Genomic DNA, 22,960 nt, shown 5'->3' with positions numbered 1-22,960 from the left:
TTCAATCTTTATTTATATGGCACTTTTCATACGCTAGGTAGCACAAAGTGCCTCACAAAGGATAAAAACAGCAAAGAGAACAAGAGAATCAAGAAAAACACATACACACACACATGCATACAACACACTTACACATACACACACACACATAAACAAGCTGAGGCAAGCTGAGACATGGCTGGGCACCGAGACCTGAGGCGAAGGAGAAAATATTCTTTCATTAACTTGCACTCAATACCGCAGTGACCAAGTGAACACAGAAGTTCAAGTATTCAGGTCCTTTGTTTTGACCCTTGACCTTTACACCCCTGGGTCTGTCCTGGAGCCCTGACTTCAACCCAAGCACCTACTGAGACACCTAAAATTGTCTGTCCACAGAATAAAAAGAGTTAATAACTTAGATTTTGAGAACCCATAAAGGTCGATACGGAGCCGTCGATATCTTTATGTCAAACCTTCAGTCCCATTGAGATTATTACTGCATTAGTCACATCCCCACACCCATGTTTATACCTCTGGCTGCTGACTAAAACCTTAACTGCCATCGAAAGTCAAACATGTTGATCAGTCTGGAGTGGCGGGCGGAGACGAGCACGTGTGCTGAAGGCTGGTGATGAACTATCACACAAATGAGCTGCGGTAAATATAGACTGACGCATCACAACCATCCCGTGCTGGCCTATTAACGCCACCGACACCACTGCAGTGGAATGTTGGCACACACACACACACACACACACACACACACACGCACACACACAGAGTCGCTGCTGGTGTCATCTTTATCTACGTTTCATTCATCTAATACATATCAAAAGGCTTCTCTTTCGTTGCTGCGGGACTTTTGACGGCGCAGAACCAAACACATCCGCAGCAGCGTTGCAAGTTTCAAATCGACTTCATGTTGTTGAAAAAAAAAACAGCGTATCAAACGGCGGGCTGATGTCACCGGTGCTGGTTTTCTGGCAGGCTGAGTCACTCCTGCACTAAAGGTCCCTGTTAAAACAACAAGGTCCAAGAGATAGCAGCTTTTCCTTTTGACATTTTGCTAAATGACTCCAAAGGTTGGGTTTTGACATCGTGTAACACAACAGGCTGATTCAAAACTGAACTCTTTGACAAAGGAGGTCAACCTCCAGCAGCACGTGAGGGTGTGCCTCATAAGGTTACAGTAAGTATAAAGGTGGTAGTGTGCCGGTTAGTTAAATATATATATTGGTTGGAGGAAACGTGTCTTTTTCAGAATCGGGAGAAGCTGTGATGGAAATAAAATGAACTCAATCCTTTTGTTCTTCACTAGATTGTGGTCAGTGATTGTCATGGCGCGGGAGTCTGAAAATAACAATCTTTTCTGAGCTCCAGTGACTCTTTACTAGCTTATCAAATGAGTAAACCAGTGTCCAGGAATCAGAACACGACAGAGGTCAAGGGTCAAGACCAAATGATTGCTATTGGGTTAAAAAGCAATTTGAAATGCATCATGGGAGCAGGAATCAATGACTTCATGCTCAATGATTCCAGGAAGAGATTCTCTAACCACCCTTCATGTATTTTTACAGAGAAAACATCTAATTATTTTTTACTGCTATCTGCTATAAAATAAAGATACGTTGTTGCAGGTCTATTATTTCGATGTTTCCGTTTGCATAAAATCAAACTAAGATGAAGTTAATAAGTCATTCTTACAGCCAAAGACTGAGCGGGAGGGATTTAAACGATCACTCACAGCATTTTTATGCATCCTAATAGTGAAATACAGTCAATACCTCAGGGAACAGGAGAATATTAGCACCATTAAATGAGACTTCATACGTTAGTTGCCAAAGTAGATTGACCAGATTAAGTTGGATTAAGTGATTTGTTCTGTCATCTCTTGTTCTGTCCATAAATAGGCTGAATCATAATTACATCGGCCCATAAATCTGATTATGATTATGTATGATACATAATGTTTGATGGCGTAGTTATGCTACAGGTTGGTGAACCAGCCAAATATTTCCGTCTCTGGAGGTCATGACTCTACTCTTGTTTCTTTGGTGCTTTTGGTTGAATCGACGATGAGGTTAAAGTGTTGCTGGGAGCGGAGCTACCAACCTGACAGGATTTCCTGTCACCGCAGCACTTTGACATCACGCGTTAAACGTCTGACTTGTTTTTATTCTGGTCGGGGGTGTGCAGACGTTGTCAGCGGGGTAGTCCCCCGCACCGCAACTGTCAGGGGGAGGATGACAACGAGAGTCATTGCTCAGCAAAAAGAAAGGTGGTTAAAAGAGAGATGGCATTACGGTAAAGAGCAAACCATGCTTACAGTAAGTTTGCTCTAATTTTTGTTGAATGAAAGTACCTGTTGCAGCCCCGGAACAACAGCGATGGAAGCAGAAATCCCATTTTTGAGGTTTTGTGTTTGGCATGTCTGCAGCCTGCGGTCAGAAATGCTCCACGCCTTTATTTCCTAGAGAAACTCGGCTTTTATGTTTACCTTCTTGTGGTTCCTTTCAAACATGAAGAATATCCTGTTCTGTCACTCTGGCCTGGTGTGTTTTGTGTGTTCAGAATGATCCTCTTCATGCCTTATGCTAAAAATGACGTACACAAATGACAACATAAAGGGTTGTTTCATTTCCTCTGTTTTCTAGGAAACCATCCAGAGGAGGAGGAGGAGGAAGAGGATGTTGTGTGGGAGTTTATTACCAGTAAGAGAAGGGGAGATGCCAGGGATGACTGCAATTGGTTCCAGGCTGATATATGAGGCAATTTTAACTAGTTATTTAAATCTATTCCATCATTAGATTTAAATCAACGATAAACACAGACAGAGATTTGTGTGAGCAGCGTTCTGCTCCACCAACCTGATGTTCTGGTATAAACTCAACAACCAGCCAACAGGTCCTCAGGTCTGGGTCCAGTGCCCAGTTACCCCCTGACACATAGTTCCTAAGACAAAACAACAACAACAATGACACTACTGACTACTACAAATACTAATAATAGTTTTCTGTCTATTAATATTCAAGCATGAAATAAAGCACTGTACATCATAGCTATAGAAACAATATCTTTAATTTACTACATATAAAAGTATCATCAAAATAGTCTCTCACTTATAAACATCTTGGAAGCTGCATCAAAAAATAAACTACAGTGACAAACACTGTACAAAAGAGGAAAAAACACTACAAAATCCTGAAAGAACATGGCTGAAGTAAAAAAAATCTAGGATTTTCATTCCTTTGGTTTTACATTATAATAACATCACATTTATAATTTGTAATGATATTCCAATGCTACATGAAACATATAGAAACACATGTGTTTGGTTTTGCTGTCTAACGCTGAAGTTGAGGTACTATTGTATTTACATTTGAATAAAATTCTACTCTTAAGTAAACGCTTGTGTAAATTAAAATGTATATATCGTATTCTGTTAAGACTTAGACAGTGATCCGTTTAGAATCTCAGCTTTAAACTTTGCCATTTAACTACTCAGATCAATATATGAATATTTCGCAGGAATGTTTAGACGGGAATCATGAATGTGAATCTGTAGATTGTTCTGGCGACATTTGGGGAGGTTTGCATAGTGTTCATTTGATGATTTGTGGAATGTGGTCAATCACGCTTTCGCTGAACATTTTTGCTCTGTTCAATGTTTAAGCAAACTTAAGAATTAAAATGAACTCAGTCGAGCATGAGATCCAAATCAGTGCGACACATTCCACGTATTTTGGAATTTTGTCCATTACAGACTAACATGCAATGGCAAGACACCTTTTGCTTTTTAATAGATTTTAAATAAATAAAGTACTGGTCAACAGTTTGGGAGTCCAGAGGTGTGATCACGGTGCTCGTATACGTCAAACACAGAAAACAAAGCTATTCATGTGAGGACTCGTCCATAGAATTTCAAATCTCCTTGTCAACACACGTGAAGAAAAAGCAAACAAAAATAACTATTTTTCACCTAAATAAATACAAACAAATAAAAAAAACTTCAAAAAGTAATAAATTAAAGCAGAAAAGGTAACACTTCTCTACCTGAGTAAACGATTCTGAACATTTCACAGCTTAGCAGCCGCCTCCCTGTTTTTGCTGACTTATTGGAGGAAGCACAATTCCTGAATACATCAGTCTTTGGGATGCTCTTCTTTTGGTGCTCTGCCCACTGAATTACTCTAACTCCCTGTTTCCCCCCTCAGGAGTTTATTTGGCGATGTGTTGTTGGTCACTGGCCTTCTGTCTTCACTGTCGGTGGCTTGTGAAGGTGAACAACGCTGGCCCTCTCCTGGTAGACCGGTCCAGGGCTGTGGTGAGATGCCGCCTGGGCTGCAGACAGGGATGGGGTGTGAACGGCTGCTGTCAGAGCTTTTAGCAGTATGGTTGCCTCCATGTGGTCCTCCTTTTTCTCACCTTCCAGACTGCGAGCCAACCAGCGCTCTATGGCTTCCTCGATCTGCGGGGCCGTTGCTGTTTCCTCCAGCATGTCAGCCTCCTGGCTCGTGTCAAAGCGCTCCACCATCTCCTTCATGTGCACGTTGACAGGGGCCTTAAAAGCAGCCAGGCAGCAGCTGTGCTGGTGGATGCGTAGGGAGAAGTGATGGAAAAAGGTCTGGGCGCAGAGCTGGCAGCGGTGGGGGCGGTCCTGGTTGCTGTGGAGGCGGCGGTGAAGCTTCAGGTGGATGTACTGGGTGAACTTGGTGTTGCATATCTTGCACTGGTAAGGTTTTTCTCCAGAATGTAGACGCAGGTGTGTCTTCAAATTGCTGGTGCTGCTGAAGCGTTTGTGACACACCTGAAATGAAACAAGGGCTCCATGAGCGACACGGATGAAAAGCTATATGGATCATGCATACGTGCTGCAATTCTGACATCATTGCACCGATGTCAGCAGGAGGGTTGGCCACGAGACAAAAGAACAGGAAACACTTCTTTTTTTATGTAACAACTTCTATTCTCTTTCCACTCGCACCCAAAGATCAGCACTCGTAAACAACAGTGTCACTTTGCTGTGTGGCACAAGTAAACCACAATTGAAAGAGCGAGGAGATTTATTACTGCCTACCTGACATTCATGAGGTTTCTCTCCTGTGTGGACCAGGTGATGTTTCTGGAGGTGGGCCAGCTGCGTGAAGCTTTTTTTGCAGAGGTTACACTGGAACGGTCTCTCACCACTGTGCACTCGGAGATGGACCTGTAATCACAACAGTTGAGCTGTGATCTCTGTCACCGGATGGCAAAGGATTCCCATCAAATTCTGATTGTTCGGGCTGAACTTGTTACCTTGAGGTTTGACAGCTGTCCAAACGTCTTTGAGCAGATGTTACATTCATACTTAATCTTTCCATTCTGCTTCTTCAGCGGGTAAGGCAAGGATTTGTGTCCGGGGCTACTGTGCGCTGCTGTGGGGGATTTGGCTGTGGCCAGGCTCAGATTCATGGCTTCTTCACAAGCAGAAGGAGATGGCTCAGGAGAGTGGTTGCTGGGTTTTGGGAGTGGAGACAGTTCAGGAGTGGCTGGAGCTCCTCGAGGAGGAGACACATTCGGTGTGAGTTCTTTCAGACTGCCCTGAGAAGGAGGGTAAGGGAGGGACACTGGGAGTAGATTGTGCTGGCCGATCGGCGGGTACGGGAGTCCGTCTGTGCCTAGATAGCCGCTGTATCGGAGGGATCCTCTTGAGGGAGCCATTCCGGGAAATGGAGGGGAGTATGAGGGTAGAAGGAGGCGGGGATAGTGAGGGCTGTAGGGAGGAAGGAGCTGGTAAGTTGGGTGGATGGGTCGAGGCTGGGGGTAAAGAGGGTAGGTTGAAACAAGTCCTTCCTTGTGGCCATAGAGACCATGGAGGTGAAGAGGGAGATTCCTGTGTGGAGAAGGAAGTGCAGGATGATGGTCCAAGAAGAACGGGTGAGTCAAACTCAGAGTGTGCTCCCTGTGCTCGTTCTGTGGAACACTCCCGCGTTCCTCTGGATCTCTACTGCTCTCCTTCTCCACCTTTTTGCTGAAGTCCATGACCTGCTCATCCGGGGTGTCTGGCGGAGTGTCTCGCTCCAGCATCTCCACGTCGATCTTCTCCTCGTCGTCCTTCTCATCTTTCACCTCTTCCTTTGTTCTGTTTTTTAGCCATGTTTGCTGAGGTAGTTGCTGCTTGCTGTTCTCCGTTTCACAGTCTTCTTCAGCATGTGTGTATTCTGTGTGCAGGAAAACAAAATGAGTCAAGTAAGTTCAGTCCCAGAGCTCATCAACCTAATTTCTTTCAAATCACAACTCTACTCCCTCAATTCAAGTATAGATGCTTCACTCATTATGGTAAATGATAGTAATTTCAGGTTCAGTGTGACTCTTAGACCGCACGCTCCTGCTTCCGTTTAGCAGCAAGAGTAGTAAAATTAGTGCAGGAGAACAGGTCGGTAGTAAAGTGCGTGGGAGTCCATAAATCATGTCATGGACGAGGAGAGGTACAGAGTCAGAGTTTCATTTGTGCAACCATTTCTTGGTATAGCTTTCTTTAGACCACAAGAACATATTGGACACTTCTTCCCCTTTTTTTTTTACTTTCTTTTTTTTAGAAAGCCAAATGTAACAACTGTTTTAACAAGTGTGCCTAGTCACTCTGTCACCGTCTACGTTGCTTAAGGTCAGAACTTTCATCTTATATGACCAAAATCAATAAATAAATCTCACAGAAAAGTGTTTCATTGGTATCACAATCTGATCTTCAGTGTCATTTGTATACAACAAATCCAAAAAACATCGCTGCTGAACATCTGATGGTCTGATGGCATAAAAATTATAGGGAGCAAACTTGGACTTGGACCCAAAGGAAAGTAAAAGCATTCAAAACCCCGGAGTAGATAAAAGCAATCATGATGCCTTTGTGAGGTTAGTCACCAGGTCTGATAGCTACACATCTGGTGTATCCAGTTGGCCTGAGTCACTAGACTTTGTGGCAACAGAAAACCATTCAGTGTGATGCGTGAATGACTTGCATTTCAACAGCTGAAACCAACTGAGTCATAAAGGTACTTTGACCAGCCACCGTCCTACTCTGCTATGCTAAATATCCGACATATCCGGCTACTCCATTTGATGCCCCTGGGATGTGAATTGTTGTCTGTGATTGCAGAGAAGCTACAAGAGTTTTGATTGTCAGTAGAAGATAAGATAAGCGCTCACAAAGGAATTCAGTTTTGTTCTTTGAAGAAGAATTTTTCCCTAAGAATTTGTCTTTGAACTACAATAGAAGCTGTACGCTCCTCTTTTATTTTTTAAAGACCACCATTGTAATCGTGACGCATTTCATCTCTGTAAAACAGCTTTTATCTCTGAAACGTGTAAGCCAGTTAACGCTGCCAGTGCTTTTGTTTACACCTTTTTGTTCCATGGAGTCTTTAGATTTTCCTTTACAGGAGAGATGATCAGAGAGTAAACTGTGTATCTGGCACCTTTTAACAGGAGCTTCAGTTGTTGGTTTCTATGCTTTCTAAGATTCACTCACTTGGTTTGGCGTCGCTCTGCTGGCTGCAGAGCCTCTGGGCGAACTCCTGGCTGTACCACACCAGCAGCTCCTGGTTCGGCTCCACTGGCCTGATTGTGTAAAAGTAGATTTCCCCGTTGTTCTGACATGCCACTAGGTTCTGTTCGGCCACAGAGCGGGCGGGGTTTACGTAACGCATCCAGTTGCTCTTATGGACGTTGTAGCCATCTATGAAATTCTGAAGTTCACCACCACTGTAAATCTGAAAGAGAGGAGAGAGACTGGTGATTAAAGTGTGTCAAAGAGACCTGAAACAACCACAGCACTAAAGCAAGTCTGGATAATCACCTCTGCCATCTACAGTTAAATGTCCTTTAGCCTCTCCAGGTATCAGCAATCTGTTTAGATCTGAAGTGTTCAGCTCTGCTCTGCGTCCTGTGTTTTGCTCATGTGAGTGTTTACGAGAGTGCATCATTATATCGTGCAGCTGCGGAGGCGTGGTCTCAGTCACTCTCCCTCTTTCTCTTTCCTTCTCATGTATTTCTCTTCTGCTTTTTCTTCCTTAGGTTTACGTTTGCTTCTCATGATCCAGTTTTAAGTACAGCTGCATCAGCAGGTGCCATTTAAGCTGTGTGTCTGGCTGCACATTGTTGATGTCAGTGTGTAAGTTGAAATGAGCTTGTAGTCAGCTTCCTAACTGAGATGCCTGTGTGGAGGCGAGCGTAGACGCACGCAGACTTGTATTTGGCAACAGGTTTTCCTTTGTCATGCACCTGTGTCAGACTTTCACTATTGCGCCACAGCAGGAAGAACCCTATTCATGACACACACACTTACAGGAAGCAGTGCCAGAAGGAAAACACGCAGGATGACAATTAAAAAAAGCCTTTATGGGAATTTAGCTCAGGAGCTAAATTTCCTGAGTGACCTAAGCTAATGTGTGTCTGGATGAGCAAGACAAAAAGACATTTGAGAATTATGGATAATAGAATTACAAACAACTATAGAGATTATCTTTATTTTGTAAATGGTATTCTTTGGTCCAGGACTCAGTGCTGGTAAAACAGCTTACGCACCAGCTGAAAAAAAAACTTCCTCAAAACTTTTGACCAAAACTCCTGTGCGGCACAGCCGTCTGTGAGAAAGCTTGTTTTTGACGTAACAACATGGACTTGAGGAGAAACTTCTGCATCGGGGAAACCAATTGGTTTTTCAAGACTAAGACGGGAAGATGCTGAGTCAGTTGCCTCGAATTTACTGAGGCTGATTTTTTTTTTTGCTTTCCTTAATGGATATTTGAGATGTTCCCCCATCGCACTGAGCCCGATCCTCCATGTTAATGTGTATTCTCTTACCCTCCAGAAATATTTCCTGTTGGCCTGTTTCGGGACATTATCTTTGGTGTATATTTCTCCTTGCAGGGGACCAAAACGAGTCCCCAGTGGGATGTATTCTTTGCTGAACACACCTGTCACCTGGAAACAAAAAGAAATAAATCATTATAGTTCAATTGCATCGGGATAGGCGCCCTGCAATGTAAAGAAATGGTGCACATCAGGTAGTTTCCGCTATTCAGGAGATGGGGGAACATGAAGCACTGAGATGTCGAGATGACTAACTTTACTTTAGAGAAAACATGATTCAGTATTCACCACAGCGGTTGTGACAACACATTAAACTCGAACCCACTGGAAGGATGTTAGAACCCAGTAACATAGGGTTCCCTGTTCTCCAGACGAGGCCGGGGCAATAGCCTGTGAAGGCTAATGTTGATTAACAGCAAGTGTGTAGATTTATACGTGTCAACTGTAACAAGGGTTCCCTTTGCAGTAGCAACAACACTGAGCTGAGTACTAAACCAGAGGAGGCCAGCAATGCAACACCACACACTTTTTTTTAGAATGAGAGACATTCAAAGATGTTACATCAATTTTTGGTTCACGACTTCCTCTTTTTTCCTTGTTCCTGTGTGTAAGTGTGTGTGACCATAAACATGTACCGGTAAGTCTTCTCGTATGTGCTGCACACTGAGTGAAAAACTACTTATTCTACTGACAAAGTAAGGACATTTTTTGGGGAGCAAGAACATTTTCGGCTTGTCCTCTCAACATTAAAGGGCTGTTTGAGGGTCAAGACCCTGTTTAGATGTTAGGTACAAAAATAGGGCAATGTGTACCGTGTAGGCTGTAATATTCAAGTTTCAATGTGAATATTGTCTTTTCAGATGTGCCTGTCGAACACCGTTCACTGCTTGTGTTTTTCCATGTTTATTTTAAGATTCTTGGCCTGAGTTGCAGTTGAGATGGCTTCAGGTTGACCCAGTCAAACTGAGATCCAGGTTAAAACCTACAAGGTGACACACTTTCAACTGTAAAGAGTTAAGCCAATGAAGAGAATTACACTTTCTCTGTCCTACTACTCCACTGATCTTTGACCTGCCTCTTTGATAAACAGGGAGTGAGAGAAAGCGCTAGAGATAGACAGAGCGAGATGAGGAAGAGGCGAACGTTGCCTGTTCCTTGTTTTCTCGTGCAATTTCACGAATCTCAAACTCTGATCTACTTTGATTTCTTACATTTGACAGTTCTCAGAAGGTGCATCGACCATTGGTTCTAGTTTTGAGTAAATTCCCTGAATTCCCTGATTTCAAAACAGCACGTATGTAGAGACTGACTCATTTGTCCACAAAATCATGTTCAGACATGTGTCCTCAATTGCACAGGATACTTGTCAAAAAAATATATTGTGTTCTATATGTTCATGAGTCAACCCTCAAAAATCTATGAGGGAATATTAAGGAAATTCCCAGCAATAAATTTAAGGCAGATCTTCTGCCGACATGTTGGTGACCTTTGTGGTTCGAAGAGCAGGTTTTTGATCCATTTGTTCATAGGAACTGTGCAGACATGGGGCCAACTCCCAAAACAGATACAAACACACATACGCCAGCAGGCAAATGGCATCTATGTCTTGAGGAGCTTTGTGTTCAATCCTTAAGTACCCCCACCCCCTATACAGAAACAGACTTTCTTCCAGCCATTGAGAATTTCTAATTCAAACGGACCCTCAAAACTGAGGCTTCCTGGTTAAGGTCAGACCTTAACAACACCTAAACACCTTAAGCAAATAAATGCCACAGTGAAGAGTTTAGGTTTATTTTTAGACATGAATAGTTAATTAGAGGAATAACAGGTCGTCGAGGGCGGCTGGCGTGTGAGTGTCAGGCTTCCAGGGAAAGAAGGGAGGTGATTCCTGGCCGTGATGAGCCAGTGTGACAGCAACATTGTGCTTCGCTGCTGTTGCGTGACTAACGAATCCTTCAGCCGCTGCTGCTCCTTAACCGCTCACTTCGACCAGGTTTATAGTGATCGAGGGAGTCGGCGGGCGGGGGGGTCGAAGAACGGAAGAAACAAGGGTGGGCTTTCTCAACCCACACCCCCCCCACACCCCACCCCCAAACATCGCCCTTTCATAACCCTCTGGAAATAGCTTGTGTGACTGGCAGGTTGAGGCCTGATGCCTGGCCGGCTGCCTGTACCCAACGAAAGTTAATCATCTGGTTTTAACCTAATTCCCCCCCCTCCCCACTCACACTCCAACCTCTCCCTCCCCATTCATCCCCTCCGTTACTTCACTCTCAGTTAACTGGTATCCGTTGCCTACGCCCCATCTGCCATTTGACCCCCCCCCCCCTTCTTTTTATTTCCTGGCACGCTCCAGAATAAAAAATGAGGCAATATAGAGAATTAGTACAATAATAATTATCATTATTCCAAATAAACAAGCCAGTTTCGTCCTCATCGGAGGAGACAACTGCCTTCGTTTCCTAGTAACCTTCTGAGCTGTTATAGCATTCAGGGTGACACCTAACAAGTGCATGTTTTTATGCCTTGCGATCATTTCTAGGGAAAAGTTAAAATTCTAGTTTCAGTCTGCAAGTCGATGAGATTGTATCACCTCAGTTTGCACACATCAGACACCAGCAGCAGTGATGTACAGAGATGCGGGTGTGAAAACACGAGACGGAAGAACCACGCAACTTAAGAGTGTCAACTTTTAAACGAGACAAGAAATGCACGCATGCACGTGTTGTGAGCACAGTGGGCCCATCAGCTTGCTGACTCTCCTGGAGTTGGGAAGGAGCTAAATGGGAACAGAATCAGCTGGGAAAAGGGAAACATGAAAATGCTGGACCTGATTTTCCACATGCCTGATATTCACAACAGGAAGTAGCTGTGTGTTTGTATGGATCAGCCAAGATAAGGTCCCAGAAGCTGGACCATGGCTGGAAAAACAAGTGTGACCTTGTGTAATAATGTACCGTAATGGAAGTTAAAGTGACCAGAGGACTCAAGCTGCCGCTGGCTTTGTTTGCACACACCCCCACCACACACACACGCTGAGGGGCTCTACTGTGTGTGAAGAACACATTAGTCAGCATATCTTTTGTTTCTGATGCAGATGGCCTAACAGATTGTTATGTAACACTGTCTTCATATTTTTCAGGTCGGTCTCTAGAAACTGTACAATGGATACAGGTGAATAGAATTGGAACCCCACAGCAACACTGAAACACACCACTGAGGTGTTAAAGAGATTATTGATCTGGCCCTCACCTCATTGTCAGCGCCGTATTCGAAGGTGAGGTTCCGCGGGATGGAGGTCATAGCTTTGGGGAGGCTGAAGCTGGGGTCTGACACCTGGTCTGGCACAATGTAGGTGCAGTTGAGGGCAAATTCCACCTCCTTCCAGCAGCTCATGTCTCCATGTGTGTTCTCCAGCTTCATGATGAGACTTTAGCAAAGGTGGAGTGTTGGATCTTCAAATCTTCTGAAGGGCTCTGTTTGGTTTAGGGTGCTTTGGTACAGGAAGACTTTGGTTTAGAGGGGTCAGGCTCTTATCTCAGGTGCACTGGTTAAAGCTCAAGATCTAAACAGGCAAATAAGATGAGAAGAAGAGGTTTTAGTTGTTAGTTTAACTGGCAGTCAGAAGTGAAAGATAAATAAATAATACAACTGAAAACATAGAACAGTTTTAAATTCAACATTTAGAACTGAAAAATCTGATCTAGTGTTTGCATTAAATCTGCATTTACTTTTGTTTTCAAGAATCCACTCAGTGTTAAATCAAAGGGATATATTTGCCAACATCTCTAGAGGTCAGCTTAACTAGCTAGTCATCAGGTCAGTAGGTCAGATCAGCCTGTCTTTCCAAACAATCGAATGTATTAATCTACAAGAACCATTGCAAGAAAACTGGTTAAATAAAAGAACGAAAGCACGACTCACTCTGACATTCATCCAGCTGTAGGGTTCTCATTGCTTTGGTTAGGCCATCGCCTGGATCTTCTCACTTTCTACCAGTTTTCTCTCGAGACATTGAAGAACTCCTCTCAGTTAGATCCTTTGGCTTTAGTTCTCCAGGTTCCACTCTTGTCACCATTCCACAGAAACTCAGGAGCGGGGATTGAGGCAGGCTTTTTTAGCTTTCCGTCCTGGCCAATGGCGAGCCACCTGTGGTCATGTGACATGGCCATCTGACACACAACTGTTGGCCTCGGACAACAACATCAATGACGTTGTGCACTTGGCCTGCAAGTGGCTGTTGTGAGGAACACACATAAACACACACTCGCATTAACACACACGCGTCCGTGCACACACAAAGACGACATGTTAATGAATGAATAAAAGGAGAGCAGATGGTTTGCCTGATGCCACTGAAAAACACACTCGCAGACTTTTGCTTGGTTTGGCACTTAATGAGCAATCTGCTGCCACTGTATCGTCTTGACCTACATCCCACTGTAGCGCATCCTTAAGTAAGACCCTCAGACCCCAACACACACATGCACACACGTGCACACACACACACACACACGCGCTTAAAACAAACAAAACAGATGATTCTTTCTTTGTATCCCAACACGTATCTTCACCAAATGAAATGAAGTGCTGGCACCTTATTGCCATTCTGCCATTTTGCTGTAGCTGTTGACCTACATAAGCCAGAATATTATCAACAACAACAACAATAAGAATAAGACGAGGAATAAGATTAGGTTGATATGTGATTATATATTCATGGCACAGTTAACTGACACCTATTTCCAGCGAGGGTTGCTGGGGGCTTTACTGGCCACCAGGACACACGCATCCTGTCCTCAGTCGCTCTGACTCTGGGTATTTACAAAATGTTTTGGGACTGCGGGGGGAAACCAGAGTTCCTGCAAAACCACCATCGACCATAATGTAAGATTGAAGTAAACATTATATTTTTTACTTTATAAACTTTATATTTGGCTGCTTTACAGACAGCCAAGCTGAAAAAGCATTTTCCCGCACAGGAGCCGTTTCTTGCTCATCTTGCTACAAAGTCAGAGTTTGATCTATGTTGACTCACGGGTACAGATGTAGGGCAGGTCATCCGGGCGTGCAGGAAAAAGACTAAGACACCTATCTGCTTAACATCCCCTTTACTGTGCTTTCAGACACGCACGCAGCGTCTATATCGGGCTCTGGGTCACCTCACATGGCCGGCGGTGTAAAAGATCACCTGCTCAGGAGAGAGCTTTTCTAACAGCATATGGAGGGGAAAAAAGAAAGGATGTTTGTTTTCACATGGGAAATAGATCTGCATTCGCTTCTCACAGACATAGAATTTTCTGTAACGTATTTCACAAGCACAAAATCTGGGGTAGATGTTTTCTGGCCGATGACCTTTTGATTTTATCAAATTAATGCGTATGTAACGAATGTTACATAACAAGCAGATTATATTTGAAAAAAAAATGGAAAATGTCTGAGACCAGTTGATCTGTAGAAGTTTAAACAATTTTAAATTAATTAAAGCTGGAGATTGAGGCTCTGACTCTGTTTCCTCTCTTCCTCCAGTTTCCTCCAAATGGTTTATGTAAATGCTTACTTAGTTTTAATGAGCATTACAGGTGTACTGTGCTGAGTCTGTGACTTTATCCTCTTTTGACAAATAAATTAAAATAAAAAATATTTTTATTCATAAAATAACAACATATTCATCATATTCCTCCCCCTCCCTCTGGGTTCATTTCCAATAAGAAATTGGCTGCCATATGGTGCCTCTGATTTAAGAGTAGAGCTTTGCTGTATACTGTAGCGTGGGGGCTAATGGACATGGTAGAAGGTGTGTATGTGTGTGTGGGTGTGTGTGTGCATATGTGTGTGTCTCCAGGAGATTGGGATTTGGGCTCTTTCACTGGGCTGTGCCTAGCTGGGCTAATTTCTCTAATTTGCAGACAGTCTGGGTTCAGGCTCAGGGGTTAGAGGGCTCAGAGATAGCACCTTACTCCTGCACACACACACACACACACACACACACACACACACACACACACACACACACACACACACACGCTTCTGGTCCAGACACACTTTTTGTCTGGAGAAAACCTCAGTCGCAGGACAGAAAGAACTAGGTTTTAGGATGAAGAGGGAAGGAGGGAGGAGGCTACAGCAGCAGATGAGTTAAAAGGGATAAGTAGAAGAAAGAGCTGAGGTCAGCTATTATTGAGCCGTCTGGGACTGAGAAATTCAGACAAAGTGATGTGACCTGATACCTGTGAAACACGCAGACCAGCAGTTTGGAGCGCGCGTGCTCACTGTTCTGCAATAGTGAGAGAGTGATGAGAAAGCTGCCACCTGCTCGTGCAAATGCAGCACAAAGAGAAGGAATCAAGTCTGCCGCTACATCACTTGTGTGATGACGTGGTACAGAAACTAGAAAGTCTTGTATTACTCTAAACGTAGCTGTGGAAACTTAAGAGAATGGATAAATCAAACGCTCATGTACAGTTATAACAGTTACAAGGCAATTAAAGGAATTAAGAAATTCGATTTTTAACACAATGCAGACATTGAATGGTTGGATTATCATTTTCTGTTTCCATGGTGATGGCCAACTCACCTGGGGTATTTACTATAATAAAATAAATTCATTACATTGCTAATTACTGGCAGGAAAGAACCAATGCTCACATTAGGACACGTGTCTGTTGCGCTGTGCTGCAAGAAAGCAAACAGGGAAATATAAAGTAAATAATCCTATTTATAACCCATCAGTAAAGGCTGATTCCTCCACCACACCCTCCATTACACGTGTAACCGAACCAGTCCGTGAGGATGAAAGGTGTTCCTGCGAATCATTTAGTCCGTCTCCGTTTTCTGGTGAAAAGGTGTCACATAGACTCTGGTTACAGTTTACTGTAATTCATTAAACCCATTTTCATTTGACCAATGAAAGGTAAACAGACAAGATTAACCAATGCTGAATGTTCAGGTTTAAATCTAAACTATACAATATATAAATAAAACATATGGTTGGGAGTATGACACCATCTAAAACAAAGTGTTTGGTTACATTTGTCTTAAATGTTTTAATTGTATTGAACTAAATGTGAACTTCAAATTCACTTCAAATTCACTGCTAACTTCTCAAATATAAGCTAAATGGAGCCAATATATGGCTTATGTTTAACTAAACATGACATTTAAATCGTTTGGAACCCTCATTGCCACATTTAACTGAATAAATTGCATTTTGTAAAGTATATTTAAGGAGCAAGTAATATATAGGAAGCAATAAATAAGGTCTGTGGGCACGTATTGTTTAAGAATTGTATCTTACAGTGAATTAGCTGGCAAGTAGCATCTGCCATTGTTGCTGTCCCGTTCACTGTCTGGACCTCCAAAAGTACTCTCACGTCGATGGAAACCAGCAAGACTGAAAGTGAGACCGTAAACACCTGCAATAGCTGCTTGTTTTTTTTTTAACAGACGTTACATAAATTGGATGATTTCATTGAACTGAGAATTCCAAACTGGAAAAGAAACAACTTTTATATTTCATAAGCATAGAAAGTGAGGATGTTGTGCTCATCTCCAGCTGTCTTCGAATGCACGTGGCCCCAATCCTCCTTATTTTGTCGTCGTCTCCTGTCTCTTGATGGTTTTCCTGCTTCGCTGTGGTAAACAACAAACAGCTGAGCAGCGAGTTTAAAAGAGGATTATTAGGATGTCCATGCATTATTACTGTGTAGTTGTTGTTGGCAACAAGCACACCCATATTACCAGGAAGTGGATGACCTATAGAAAGTAGCCACAGAGGCGCCACTTTTACGGAAGGGAGGCGGTTGTTTTTGCTATCCGATCCCTTTAACGGAGAGGATTATCACCCCCCACCCCCCCTTCATCCTTAAATATGGAAGATTACAGCAATACTTGTCATCACTGACATGTGTAGGCAATTGTTTTCCTCTTTGTTTTACCCATTTTCCTACTCAGTCGTGACTTACAAAGGGGAATTTCTCACACGTTGACCAATTGAATCAAGCTCTAAGGTGCACATGCACGTACAAGTGTGTGTGTGTGTATGAGCCAAGGTCTGGGACGTGACTCAGGGAACATCTTCAAAATAATTTCTAACCCCCTGGAGGTGTTTTGTAACCATTGCTTTGGAACAGATGTTGCCTCAAGGCAGCCTTTACTCTGGAATAGAACAGATGAGAGCGGCAGTAAAGCTTGTGAGGCCACCCTGTTTACATATGGAGAAAACAATTACAATCCTATATGGTATCTATAGGTCAGCGGGGTTAACATACATAATCCAGGTATGATTTGAAAAGCAAATCTTCTGGGATAATCTTTAAGCTTTCAGAGCTGATAATTTACTGGTTCAAACAGGTAAAATCAGAAACATAAATCCTGTTTTCCATCTTTTTTTACTCCGGCGTCATGTGGCCATTGTTTCCTCTAAACGGATACCTTCACTTCCTCTCTTTTAATCCTTGTGTTTGACTGTTGGGAAACTCTATGAAGCCTTGCCAAACTCCTTGGAATCACAACAAAAGAGTACCAGATTTGGAGTTCAAGGCTGACTTGTTACCACTTGTTACCACTAATTTTCAAATGTAAATCCAAGACAAGACTGGACCTCTGGACGAGACAAATGAAATTAATTGATGCTGTCTTTTGCACGTAACACCAATGAATCACCATTGTAGCCAGGTTAATCACAATCAACCACTGAAGTCAGTGATAATGGATGACGCCTCTACTTCTTCCCATTGTCCAAAATCAAGGCTCCCGTATGGCATTGCCAGCTCAGGCTGATGCTGTCATTTCCAGTCAGTCTTGGCAATCACAAAACAGGAAGCTGCAGTAATAATATGTGCACATGCCGAGCAGGCTGCATTTGTAAGTCATAATCCTGTTTCATGGTTAATTGGCTTTAAACAACTAGTAAATTCAAAAGGCTCCTGATCATTTTGTGTAGTTATTACAATGTTCAAGTGCATTATAAACAGTTGAGCTACTTTTTGTGAGAGTTGAGAGGCATAGTCAGCACTTGTTCACGTTCTGTGTGAGTTCTTTCACTTTTTCTTGGACTTAAAGGGATGACGCGGTTGTGAATATGGCAGTATTAAGAGCTCTTTTAAAGTTTTCAAGAATAGAGATCCAGGCAGGAATGAGCTATATAGCTATAGCTTTTTAGAAGATAAGGGCATGATATGGGAGATACTGTGTGTCCTAACCAAAATTTTCTCAGGAAAGAAGACAGAAAGAGCTCCAAACTGTCTGTAGACCGGTCTTCTCCCCACCATAGAGGATCCAAAGAATTTACTAGTTTACTGTCGGTCCCTTTTTAACCTTTGATCTATTTACCCATGTTCACACGACATATTAAACCACTGAAACATTGAAAAAAGCACCACCACCGATCACTAATTTAAGATTTATCTACATGTATAGTGGTAGAAAATGATGTTTGTGACTGTTCCTCTCCTCTTTCTGTCTCTGCTGCTCTTACTCTCTTCTCCTCCCATGTTAAGGGTCCTGCACAAGGTTTCTTCCTGTTAGAAGGCAGGCTTTCCTGCCACTGTTGCTTGTTAACGGATCAGGCTGTGGGGTTCTATGAAGCCCCATCGATTCTTTATAAATACAGATGAACTGAATTAAAAAGTTTGCATTGAATTTCACAATTTCCAAACCCAATAATAATAATAATAGCAACAATAATAGTAATAATAATAATAATAGTATTTGCAGGGTTTGAGTTTAGTGTCTAAACATCAGCTACAACTGGGCTAACGCAGTTAACGTTAGATGGTGCATTCATACGAGGTTGTCACAAAATTAGTTTAAACTCTGTCACAAGACTCTGCAGAAACAAACCACTTCTCTGAGATGCACAGCTAAAATAGGACATTTTCACACCTCCTCTGGCTCGCATGCAATCATGAAAAGGAAGGAAGAAGATGGATAAAGCAGAGGCCTCAGCGAGCGACATTCTTATCTCAGAAGCATCTGTAGACTTTTGGCCATGAAGCGATAGGTGCATTTTTGAAGCATAATGCACTTTTCAGCTAATCTAAAGGAATCTGAGGGAAAGTGGGTCTGATATATTTAAAGTTTGCACCTTCTGGCATTTGACAAAGCATTTTAACAAACCTGTTGCCCATTGATAGTAAAAATAGTAATGATGGTCTGCTCAACAGCATCAAACTCATCAGCTTCTCTTTTTTATCTCAGTATGACGTCCAACTTTTTACCGACAGCGTTACTTCAGTGGCGCAGACTCGCTCTCTTCTGCTTTTGTGGGAAAACCAGTCAACATTTCAATGCTTGCATAATCTGCACATTAAACGAAGGACAGAAGAAAGATGATCGAGGATTCTGAGCGATTAGACCGAAATCGTTGCGGTTTCCAACGCTTCTTGCTGACTGCTCAGATGCAACGGTTCACAGTTATACAGAAAAATCAAGTTTAGGAAGCAGAACACGGTGTCAGTCAAGCAGATGCACATTCATTTTAGGGTGCTATCGACAGCGTTTTTCACACATTAAAGAGGAACTCTGTATAACACCTTTATTAAGGAAATCATTGCCAAGTCCAAATAATATAATGTTCAAATGAAATGACGCTGGGCTGCAATAGTGGTGCAACATTAATGGAGTCATTACTTGATTGAATAATAATGGTTCCAGTCTAGTTTTAATCTTTATTTTCCTGTCTCACGCTGAACGTGCTGAACTTTCAAACACATGTTTTTCCCTCAACAGTCATATTTGTAGCGAATGAAACAAAATTTTCATTAAGCTTTAACTCGATCACAGACTTACATTTGTTACAATCTCTGTTAGATTACATATGCTCATCTACTATCAAGTAAAATCATCTTACTATGTGGACAGTTATTGTCCTATGTTTTAGTAAACTCTCCTTTCTCGTCTTCTCTCCTGAGCTGAAACAGGCTTCTCTAATCAACGTAAGAACTAATAGGAATACAAATAGAAATAAACCAGTGATGAGAGCACAGCTTTACGTGTTTTTGGCTCGTGGTCAACAGGTGGGTTGCCCCGGCACGTGCACGCACACACACACTTGATCCCATAGGCCACCACCCAAAGAGAGGGACTTTACATAGATCTGTCTGGCAGACAGAGAGGTGGGGGTTGAGCACCCAAATCCAGCGGATCAATAAAAAATGACTGCTAATTAGTGTTTCTGGAAAAGAAAGGTGGATGGGGGCGGGGTTGGAAGGTTGCGACTGGGACGAGAAAGGAGGAGGAGGAAGGAAGAAGAAACAGGGGAGCAGTCAGAAGTCTAGACAGATAAGGAAAATCCCCAGACAGGCACGTCGCCTGTGGAAACCAGGTGAAGTGCACAAGGTGACGCCCCAGCCTCACCCGTCCTCCCTCTGCTCTCTTCAGACAACTACTACCTCTCATGCTATCAGTTTCCTCCACCCCAATCCGCCCTCCTCCTCTTTCCACCCTCTCGTTGCCCCTCCTGCTTCCTTGCTTCCTCTGGACATCACCACTTTGACCTAAATCTCCTCATTTAATCTTCTTCTTGTCTCTTGGATAACAATCAGCCCCCTAATTGTCTTAATCTCACTGGTCGTTTATTGTCCCCTGCACTTCATGCGGCGCCACAGAACAAAAACATTAACCACAGATCAATACTTGGCATCGGGCCACAATCGCCAACCATGGTCTTCATCAACTTTGGCGGATTTGAGGTCAGGATGAATCTAATTGAAATAAAGTGAAGCCGAGAAAATTGAAAGACATAATGAGAAAAAAACTGAGAATTGAAGTAAAGCGTTGCTTTTTTCCCTCCAAACTTTTATATAGAACATCCTCACAAGACGTTATTTCATACCACAACATTGCAATGGCCATATTAAAAAGGTATTTTGAAAAAAACATACTTTATGGAACAAATTATAGAGTTATATATAATAAATATAAACTCAAATTTACAAGTTGTCATGTTTTTGTCAGACCTCTTGTGTTGTTGTACAACATTATGGCTCCTTCTGCAGTTGACATGAAGATGATCAACAGCTGCTAATGGATCAGCTATAATCCATACATCCATCAGTGAACCACTAATACCTAATCAGGGTCGTGGGGGTTGCCCAGCAGCCACTGTGAAAGGCAGGACTACACACACACACACACACACACACACACACACACACACACACACACACACACACACACACACACAACATGATGTATGTATAAGCACCCTCTGCTTCTGTGAATTAATTTAAAAGCATCAGCCAGGGATTGTAAACACCCTCTTCAAATCTTTAAATCTCTAACTTAAACAAATGTGTACATGTCGATTCATAAATGGTGAAGCATTTGGAATAGCACTCTCAGATAAATTATAAAACAGCTTTAGGGATTCCAGCCCATGATGTCCCCACAGCAATGGTAAACCCAGGATCAAGGGATGATTCCTGTATGATTCTGAAATGGTGACAAAGGACGCTGATGATCAAAATATTGAGAACAATAATGGATTATCTGTTCCAGTATAGCGCCAGTCTGGACCATCTGTTGGAGAATAGAGAGGAGCTGGGGGTTGTGTGTGTACGTGTGTGTATGCATGTATGTGTGCTTGTGTGTGTGTGTGTGTGTGTGTGTGCGTGCTGTGACAAACAGCAGCAGTTTTTCATTTATTCAAAGAAACCCCTTTTATTTTATTCTCTCTATGCTACATATCAACTTCATTGTTTTTAAAGTTCCACTTTATATGACACACCCCCCACACCCCCACCCGTACGCCTGCCACCACCACCACCCTCCCCCGGTGGGTGGGTTGACACCGTCTGACTCTCTGCTCTGCTGTAATCTGATGTGGCTAATCTAATCTCTGTCTTCACAGATTGGCAGTGTACCTATGTCTCTCCAGCCAATTAGTCAATCTGCACAGCACGCCATTTGGGCCAGCCGCCACGGGGGCCTCATCCCTGCCGGCCAAGTCGTGCCGACCACAAAAATGGCTCAGTGAAGGCTCAGAGTGTCTGAGGCCCGGAATGTCTGCTTCCATAACAGCCCATCTGCCTTTTGGCTTGGCCTGGTCCACTTTCATCCCCACAGATTATAAGGATCCACTGCAGATTTTATGGCCAATTAAATCACTGACCGCCACCCTGGTTAGGTAACCAGCAGTGACTGCTGGTTAAACTGGAGCCCAAATGCTACTGCTTTGTCAGATCGTTTGGATTTTTACAGCAATCATACTAACAACCTGAAGAAGTATTCCAAGTACAAGACAATACAACAGAGCAGCATTTTATTTTCTGAATGGCGAATCATGTGAAGCTGATATTTATTGCTGAGTCATCAAAGTCTCCTAGTCCAAGACCGGGTCAAGGGTCACTGTTACAGAGCTACATGGAGTATAATACATCATGTTAGAAAGGTTATATGCTTCTTTGTCCTTAATCTTCTCTTTGTAATGTTTGCATATATATATATATTTATATGAATTTCAGTGTTATTGTAAAACATGTTTATACTGACTCTAATAAGACCTCTATACTGTGGTGTAATATGCATGGTCAATTATTCTGGCTACCATCATTTAGCAAGCATCAATCATATAATTTTTATCTGTATCTAATATAAAATGTAATTAAATAATTAAATCAAGCATCGTTACTGTGGTAAATATACAGAAACAAGGTCAGAGGCCTCCTAACAGCTTATTTTCTCATCTAGCAGTCTCACTTAATCACCTTAACTAAATTAGTTTGAAATTAGCCCTCTTTCAAACTCCTCTCCATCTCTCCCCTCTTATCCTCCCCCTTTTTTCTCCCCAGTCGTTTTCACAGCTTTGTGGATTAGACGGATTACACGTCTGAAACTCTGTTTTTGTTGCTTCTTCGTTCTGTGGTCTCTCCCCTACTGTCCCTCCATCTTGTGGGGTGTTAATCCCAGGTTGCACCCTGTCTCGTGCCGTCTTTGTACTTGTTATTTACTTCACAGAGCCACCGGCTCGTGAGATGGAATACTCCAATTTATGTAAAATCTGAGGAAGCTAACACGGTTTACACAATCTGTTGGTAACCTGCCTGTGTGTCAGGAGATATTGAGATGTCAGATGACTGCACATGTTTGGTATAGAGAAAAAAAAAATGTACTAAAATTAATTTAG

The 22,960-nt window shown here is 42.6% G+C and overlaps 1 protein-coding gene and 1 long non-coding RNA gene across 5 annotated transcripts; one reads left to right on the top strand and one right to left on the bottom strand.

The window, feature by feature from the left end:
• Positions 1 to 3,042: 3,042 nt before the first annotated feature.
• Positions 3,043 to 12,938, bottom strand: prdm1b (PR domain containing 1b, with ZNF domain). 4 transcript variants are annotated; one of them, XM_029845474.1, is made up of 8 exons: positions 12,757 to 12,938; positions 12,085 to 12,397; positions 8,824 to 8,943; positions 7,490 to 7,730; positions 5,278 to 6,182; positions 5,060 to 5,188; positions 4,408 to 4,789; positions 3,043 to 4,323 (listed from the first exon to the last, which is right to left on the bottom strand). In XM_029845474.1, the coding sequence occupies exons 2-8, from the start codon at positions 12,253 to 12,255 to the stop codon at positions 4,223 to 4,225; spliced, it is 2,049 nt and encodes a 682-aa protein (XP_029701334.1). In that variant the 5' UTR covers positions 12,256 to 12,397; positions 12,757 to 12,938; the 3' UTR covers positions 3,043 to 4,222. The 4 variants fall into 4 exon arrangements, with proteins under 4 accessions (XP_029701334.1, XP_029701332.1, XP_029701333.1 ...); XM_029845472.1 differs by having other exon boundaries at positions 3,043 to 4,789; positions 12,757 to 12,937; XM_029845473.1 differs by having other exon boundaries at positions 3,043 to 4,789; positions 12,085 to 12,325; positions 12,757 to 12,937.
• LOC115251816 (uncharacterized) lies at positions 5,787 to 22,458 on the top strand. Its single transcript, XR_003890351.1, has 2 exons — positions 5,787 to 5,898; positions 21,686 to 22,458. It is a non-coding gene; the product is annotated as an uncharacterized lncRNA (long non-coding RNA).
• The last annotated feature ends 502 nt before the right edge of the window (positions 22,459 to 22,960 follow it).

The sequence above is a fragment of the Takifugu rubripes genome, chromosome 12 (genome assembly GCF_901000725.2).
Source record: "Takifugu rubripes chromosome 12, fTakRub1.2, whole genome shotgun sequence".
NCBI classification, from domain to species: Eukaryota; Metazoa; Chordata; class Actinopteri; order Tetraodontiformes; family Tetraodontidae; genus Takifugu; species Takifugu rubripes.
The sequence above is the reverse complement of the archived record's forward strand: the minus strand, read 5'-3'. Positions and strand labels throughout refer to the sequence as shown.

Bases quoted from the DNA above. Each gene is read 5' to 3' on its own strand.
- prdm1b (XM_029845472.1), bottom strand. From the start codon at position 12,255: ATGAAGCTGGAGAACACACATGGAGACATGAGCTGCTGGAAGGAGGTG. The intron at 7,731-8,823 runs GTAAGAGAATAC...CCTCTCTTTCAG, and splicing joins ACAGGAAATATTTCTGGAGG to ATTTACAGTGGTGGTGAACT. The intron at 4,790-5,059 runs GTAGGCAGTAAT...GTTTCATTTCAG, and splicing joins AGAAACCTCATGAATGTCAG to GTGTGTCACAAACGCTTCAG.